This window comes from Rhinopithecus bieti, unplaced genomic scaffold (assembly GCF_001698545.2).
Source record: "Rhinopithecus bieti isolate Rb0 unplaced genomic scaffold, ASM169854v2 scaffold_26676, whole genome shotgun sequence".
Classification (NCBI taxonomy): Eukaryota; Metazoa; Chordata; class Mammalia; order Primates; family Cercopithecidae; genus Rhinopithecus; species Rhinopithecus bieti.
Window position 1 is genome coordinate 1,207,838 of NW_016812009.1, and position 7,859 is coordinate 1,215,696.

At 41.9% G+C, this 7,859-nt stretch overlaps 1 protein-coding gene across 9 annotated transcripts in view; it reads left to right on the top strand.

Annotated features, from left to right (window-relative positions):
• Positions 1-5,472, top strand: part of ABHD18 (abhydrolase domain containing 18) — a 67,140-nt gene extending 61,668 nt beyond the window's left edge. For 6 of the 9 annotated variants that reach the window (XM_017895475.1, XM_017895473.1, XM_017895479.1 and 3 more), the window contains 2 exons: positions 2,037-2,415; positions 4,677-4,843. In XM_017895475.1, coding sequence (XP_017750964.1) covers positions 2,037-2,415; positions 4,677-4,843 — 546 coding nt within the window. Of the gene's footprint in view, positions 1-2,036; positions 2,416-4,676 lie in introns of all 9 variants that reach the window. The other 3 variants (XM_017895471.1, XM_017895478.1, XM_017895480.1) reach the window with 1 other exon arrangement.
• Positions 5,473-7,859: the final 2,387 nt, after the last annotated feature.

Sequence of the window (7,859 nt, forward strand, 5' to 3'; positions counted from 1 at the left end):
GGGAATCCTTTCCCCATTTCTTGTTTTTGTCAGGTTTGTCAAAGATCAGATGCTTGTAGATGTGTGGTATTATTTCTGAGGGCTCTGTTCTGTTCCATTGGTCTATATCTCTGTTTTGGTACCAGTACCATGCTGTTTTGGTTACTGTAGACTTGTAGTATAGTTTGAAGTCAAGTAGCGTGATGCCTCCAGCTTTGTTCTTTTGACTTAGGATTGTCTTGGCAATGCAGGCTCTTTTTTGGTTCCATATGAACTTTAAAGCAGTTTTTTTCCAATTCTGTGAAGAAAGTCATTGGTAGCTTGATGGGGATGGCATTGAATCTATAAATTACCTTGGGCAGTATGGCCATTTTCACGATATTGATTCTTCCTATCGAGGGACATGGAATGTTCTTCTATTTGTTTGTGTCCTCTTTTATTTCGTTGAGCAGTGGTTTGTAGTTCTCCTTGAAGAGGTCCTTTACATCCCTTGTAAGTTGGATTCCTAGGTATTTTATTTTCTTTGAAGCAATTGTGAATGGGAGTTCACTCATGATTTGGCTCTCTGTCTGTTATTGGTGTATAGGCATGCTTGTGATTTTTGCACATTGATTTTGTATCCTGAGACTTTGCTGAAGTTGCTCATCGGCATAAGGAGATTTTGAGCTGAGAGGATGGGGTTTTCTAAATATACAATCGTGTCATCTGCGAACAGAGACAATCTGACCTCCTCTTTTCCTAATTGAATATCCTTTATTTCTTTCTCCTCCCTGATTGCCCTGGCCAGAACTTCCAACACTATGTTGAATAGGAGCGGTGAGAGAGGGCATCCCTGTCTTGTGCCAGTTTTCAAAGGGAATTTTCCAGTTTTTGCCCATTCAGTATGATATTGGCTGTGGGTTTGTCATAAATAGCTCTTATTATTTTGAGGTACGTTCCATCAATACCGAATTTATTGAGCGTTTTTAGCATGAAGACAGCCAATAATTTTTAGTTCTGGTTAGTTCAACCAGAGAAAGGGATTTGGGGAAGCTGGTGCCCTCTTCTGTTTGAATTTATGTTACTCATTTGTAATACTTCTAGAAGTTCAAAGGTTAAGACAGATCATGGATTTCAAAACTTTGGCTGTAAAAAAAAAAAAAAAGATGCAGGCTAAATGATACCCTTTACTGTTAAGTAGGAAACAGCAATAAAGTGTAAGTCATTTATCTTAGTCCTGAGTTAAATTTTGATACCTCTTTCTTTTTAAAAAAAAGTATGAGGCCAGGCGTGGTGGCTCACGCCTGTAATCCCAGCACTTTGGGAGGGAGGCGGGTGGATCACTAGGTCAGGAGATCAAGACCATCCTGGCTAACACGGTGAAACCCCATCTCTACTAAAAACACAAAATATTAGCCGGGCGTGGTGGCAGGCGCCTGTGGTCCCGGATGCTCGGGATGCTGAGGCAGGAGAATGGCAGGAACCCGGGAGGAGGAGCTTGCAGTGAGCCGAGATCGCGCCACTGCACTCCAGCCTAGGGGACAGTGCGAGACTCCATCTCAAAAAAAAAAAAAATTATGGTAAATATATACAACATGAAATTTACTATAGTAACCATTTTTAAGTGTATAGTTCAGTGGCATTAAGTATATACATGTTGTGCAACCATCACCACCATCTATCTCCAAAACGTTTTTATCTTTTCAAACTGAAACTTATCCATTGAACAAAACTACTCATTCCTCCCTTCTCCCAGTCTCTGGCAACTGCCATTCTCTTTTCATCACTATGAATTTTACAACTATAGGGACCTCATATGAGTGCAATCGTACAATATTTCTCCTTTTCTGTCTGGCTTATTCACTTAAGATAATGTCTTCAGTGTTCATCCGTGTTGTAGCATGTGTCAGAATTTCATTCCTTTTAAGACTGAATAATGTTTAATTGTTTGAATGTACCACATTTTGTTTATCCATTTATTCATTGATGGACATTTGTCTTTTCTCTTTTTTTTTTTTGACAAAGTTGTTAATAAAACCCTATTTTATATTAAATAATGTTTTCTTTCATATGTTCAGACAGATTCTTTCAAAATGGGACAACAGTTTGTGAAATGCTTCACTAGCAGTACAGACAAGCTACATAACCTTAATCTGGTTTCCAGAACTTTAAATTTAGATTTAACAAACCAAGTTGTATCCCAAAAACCTGCTGACTGCCATAATTCTAGTAAAACATCTGTCAGTGCAACATCAGAAGGACTCTTGTTGCAAGATACCTCTAAGATGAAGTGCTTCAATCAAACACTTTCAACCAACAAAAGTAGTTACACAAGTTGTAACCCTCAGTCATACCACCTACTTAGTAAACAACAAAGAAGAAACAATCTTCGGAAAGAATCTTTAATATTTATGAAAGGTGTCATGGATGAATGTACTCATGTAGCAAATTTCTCAGGTACTAATTTTTATATGAAATTGAGAATATTTGCTGATGTGTAAATATTTGTGAAACATTTTAAAGGATGCTTTATAAGATAATTTTATATATTTCAAGGGTGTATTTTTTTGTTGGCTCCAGAATATGTTTGCAAAGATAAGTTGCTTTACTTAAATGTATCACATTCTATCTATGAAAATTTAAGATTATCTTATTCATTAAAAAACACACTGGACAGCCGGGCATGGTGGCTCATGCCTATAATCCCAGCATTTTGGGAGGCTGAGGCAGGTGGATTGCTTGAGCCCAGGAGTTCAAGACCAGCCTGGGTAACATGGTAAAACCCTGTCTCTACCAAAAAAAATTACGAAAAAGTAGTCATGTGTGGTGGTGCGTGCCTGTAGTTCCAACTACCTGGGAGGCTGAAGTGGGAGGATCACTTCAGCCCAAGGAGATGGAGGTTACAGTGAGCCAAGATCACACCACTGCACTCCATCCTGGGTGACAGAGCAAGACTCTGTCACACAGACACACAAACACACACTCTGGAGCTGGTCACAATGGCTTACACCTGTAATCCTAGCACTTCGGTAGACTGCGGTGGGAGGACCGCTTGAGCCCAGGAGTTTGACACCAGCCCGGGCAACATAGTGAGACCCTGTCCCTACAAAAAATATAAAAAGTAGCTGGGTGGCCAGGCCCAGTGGCTCATGCCTGTAATCCCAGCACTTTGGGAGGCTGAGGCGGATGGATCACTTGAGGTCAGGAGTTTGAGACCATCCTGGCCAACATGGTGAAACCCCATCTCTACTTAAAATACAAAAATTAGCTGGGCATGGTGGCAGGCGCCTGTAATCCCAGCTACTCAGGATGCTGAGGCAGGAGAATCACTTGAACCCGGGAGGTAGAGGTTGCAGTGAGCAGAGATCATTCCACTGCACTCCAGCCTGAGTGACAGAGCAAGACTCCATCTCAAAAATAAATAGGCTGGGCGCAGTGGCTCAAGCCTGTAATCCCAGCACTTTGGGAGGCCAAGGCGGGCAGATCACCTGAGGTCAGGAGTTCAAGACCAGCCTGGCCAACATGGTGAAACCCTGTCTCTACTAAAAATTAAAAAAAGCCGGGCGTGGTGGCAGGTTCCTGTAATCCCAGCTACTCAGGAGGCTAAGGCAGGAGAATCGCTTGAACCCAGGAGGCGGAGGTTGCGGTGAGCCAAGATCGTGCCATTGCACTCCAGCCTGGGGGACCAGAGTGAGACTCCGTCTCAAAAAAATAATAAAATAAATAAGCTAGCTGGGCGTGGTGGCACATGCTTATAGTCCCAGCTACTCAGAGGCTGAGGCAGGAGGATCCTTTGAGCCCAGGAATTCAAGGTGGCAGCGAGCTATGATTGCACCACTGCACCCTAGCCTCAGTGACAAAGTGAAACTCTTGTCTCCCAAAAAAAAAAAACGAAAACCACTAGATTGCTGAGTGTGGTGGCATTCACCTGTAGTCCCAGCTACTCAGGAAGTTAAGGAGGGAAGATCACTTGAGCCCAGGAGTTCAAGGCTGTAGTGCACTATGATCTTGCCGGTGAATAGCCACTGCACTTCCGCCTGGGCAACATAGTGAGATCCCATCTTTAAAATAAATTATTGAGGTGATGCATACCTCATGTACTCTGATGTGATTATTATGCATTGCATGCCAGTATCAAAATATCTTACATCATGTAACCCATAAATATATACACCTACTGTGTACCCACACACACAAAAGAAAGAAAGAAATTAGTTAATTTTTAAAAACCACAGTATTAGGCCAGGCGCAGTGGCTCAAGCCTGTAATCCCAGCACTTTGGGAGGCCGAGACGGGCAGATCACGAGGTCAGGAGATCGAGACCATCCTGGCTAACACGGTGAAACCCCGTCTCTACTAAAAAATACAAAAAACTAGCCGGGCGAGGTGGCGGGCGCCTGTAGTCCCAGCTATTCGGGAGGCTGAGGCAGGAGAATGGTGTAAACCCGGGAGGTGGAGCTTGCAGTGAGCTGAGATCCGGCCACTGCAGTCCAGCCTGGGCCACAGAGCAAGACTCAGTCTCAAAAAAAAAAAAAAAAAACACAGTATTTTGTATCATTTTAGAATGTTTATCTCATACTGGAGATGAGTAATGTAGCCTATTATAGTTGATTTTAACTAAATCAAAAATGTTTGACGAATGTTTTATTTACTACATTGTGTGGTGTTTTTTATTTTCTAATGTGTATATGTTGAATTTTTTAAAATCCTATACCTAGTACCAGTTGATCCAAGCCTCATTATAGTGGTTCAAGCCAAAGAAGATGCCTATATTCCACGAACAGGAGTTCGAAGTTTACAAGAAATTTGGCCTGGTTGTGAGATCCGATACTTAGAAGGGGGTCATATTAGTGCTTATCTTTTTAAACAAGGACTCTTCAGGTAAGATGGCTGGTCTAAACAGCTAATTCGTTCATTTGTTGTTTGTTTTCTGGATTTTTTTGCTTCAATAAATATAAAAGATTAGGTATTTTTATTATCTGTTTCAATCTTTGAATTCCCCCCTCACCTCCCACAAATCTCACATTGAGTTACTTTTCCCTCTTTCCTAGGATTTCATCTTCTTCTTTTCTTTTTCTTCTAGAGAACTAGGCATGATGCATATCATAGGCATGCTTTATCGTGTGGCTTTCCCCTCTTCAAATATTAATGGCCACGTATTTTAGGATGTGAGAAGGATGACCACGGCTTGTTAAAGTTGCTTTGGTGCATCAAGAGTTTTTTCACTCTATTCTGATGTTTTTTCAGAATGGCCTGAACATCTGTGGAATAATTTAGCAATGTTTTTCAGTTAGCAAGTGAATATGGAACCTTAAATAAGAAGTGCTTTTAATGTTAACAACTTTATATGACTCCACTATTTTAGTTAGAACTTATAAAAACTTTTATGCTAGCTGGGAGCTGTGGCTCATGCCTGGAATTCCAGCACTTTGGGAGGCGGAGATGGGCGGATCATGAGGTCAGGAGATGAAGGCCATCCTGGCTAACACTGTGAAACCCCGTCTCTATTGAAAATACAAAAAAAAAAATAACCAGGTGTAGGTGGTGCACGCCTATAGTCCCAACTACTCGGGAGGCTGAGGCAAGAGAATGGCTTAAAACCCAGGAGGCGGAGCTTGCAGTGAGCCAAGATTGTGCCACTGCACTCCAGCCTGAGAGACAGAGCGAGACTCCGTCTCACAAAAAAAAAAAAAAAAAAAAAAAAAAAAAAAAAAAAAAAACCTTTTATGCTAAAACTACAGTTTTCTGGTATTCTGCATTATTGGAACATATTCATCATGTTATTATTAATGGTTAAATAAATTAGTTCACATAAATGATTAGATCAGTGCCGTGTCCATAAGTGTTCAAAAAAGCTGCCAACTGGATAACTATCTAATGGAAGAATTGTATGTGATATGTTTGACTTGTTTTAGCTCTTGTTAACGTAAGAAATAATTTTTGTATGTTGTTACTTATCTAGCTCAACTTATAAATGTCACCTTTTTGAGAAATAGACCAATTCTTCAAGTCTGTCACGTCTTGAAGGATATAGTAAACCTTTCTTTTTATAGTGTGATCTTTTAAGAAGTATTCATGCGGCATTTGAGTCCCTATTGGTGAGTGAGCAGACTATCCAATACTCATTGGCCCTCTGGCACAACAAAATTAAAACAAATAAACAGGCCAGGCGCAGTGACTCACGCCTGTAATCCCAGCACTTTGGGAGGCCGAGGTGGTTTCACCGTGTTAGCCAGGATGGTCTCGATCTCCTGACCTCGTGATCTGCCCATCTCGGCCTCCCAAAGTGCTGGGATTACAGGCTTGAGCCACCGCGCCCGGCCTTGGTTTTTTTTTTTTTTTTTTTTTGAGCCGGAGTCTTGCTTGTCACCTAGGCTGGAGTGCAGTGGCGTGATCTTGACTCACTGCATCCTCTGCCTCCCAGGCTCAAGCAATTCTCCTGCCTCAGCCTTCCAAGTAGCTGGGATTACAGGCGCCCACCACCACAGCCCGCTAATTTTTGTATTTTTAGTAGAGATGGGGGTTTCACCATGTTGGTCAGGCTGATCTTGAACTCCCGACCTTGTGATCCACCCACCTTGGCCTCCCAAAGTGTTGGAATTACAGGCGTCCACCACCACACCCGGCTAATTTTTGTATTTTTAGTAGAGACGGGGTTTCACCATGTTGGCCAGGCTGGTCTTGAACTCCTGACCTTGTGATCCGCCCACCTTGGCCTCCCAAAGTGCTGGGATTACAGGCGTGAGTCACTGCGCCTGGCCTAGACATGCATTTTCTTAAAATCCTGTAGGAAAGATATGAAAAGATTAACAGTGGATGTGAGTGATGGGATTATGATGTTTTCCCCTTCCTATATTTTGGATTTTCTGACTATTCTGCTATGAAAATGTAATATACAATAGAAAAAAAAAACAGCTTTAGAAAAAAATATCTTGTGAGTNTTTTTGAGCCGGAGTCTTGCTTGTCACCTAGGCTGGAGTGCAGTGGCGTGATCTTGACTCACTGCATCCTCTGCCTCCCAGGCTCAAGCAATTCTCCTGCCTCAGCCTTCCAAGTAGCTGGGATTACAGGCGCCCACCACCACAGCCCGCTAATTTTGTATTTTAGTAGAGATGGGGTTTCACCATGTTGGTCAGGCTGATCTTGAACTCCCGACCTTGTGATCCACCCACCTTGGCCTCCCAAAGTGTTGGAATTACAGGCGTCCACCACCACACCCGGCTAATTTTGTATTTTAGTAGAGACGGGGTTTCACCATGTTGACCAGGCTGGTCTTGAACTCCTGACCTTGTGATCCGCCCACCTTGGCCTCCCAAAGTGCTGGGATTACAGGCGTGAGTCACTGCGCCTGGCCTAGACATGCATTTTCTTAAAATCCTGTAGGAAAGATATGAAAAGATTAACAGTGGATGTGAGTGATGGGATTATGATGTTTTCCCCTTCCTATATTTTGGATTTTCTGACTATTCTGCTATGAAAATGTAATATACAATAGAAAAAAAAAACAGCTTTAGAAAAAAATATCTTGTGAGTGGGGCAGGGTGTCGCAGGACTATAGTTCCAGATACTCAACAGGCTGAGGTGGGAAGATAGCTTGAGGCCAGGAGTTTGAGGCTGCAGCGTGCTACGACTGCACCTGAGAGTAACCACTGCACTCAAGCCTAGGCAACATAGTGAGATCTTCTCTCTAAAAAAAAGAAAGAAAGAAAGAAAAAATACCTTATGGAAGATAAAATTTGTCTATTCCTTTTCAATTGAAATATTAAAATACTCGGTAAAGTTAATGTAGGAAACCAAGGCTTTTTAATTTTAAGTAGCTAGGAACATGTTCGTAGTAAATGAAAAGCATCTATATCATAATCTGTGAAACAGAATCTTACATTCTGAAAAGTTACATAATT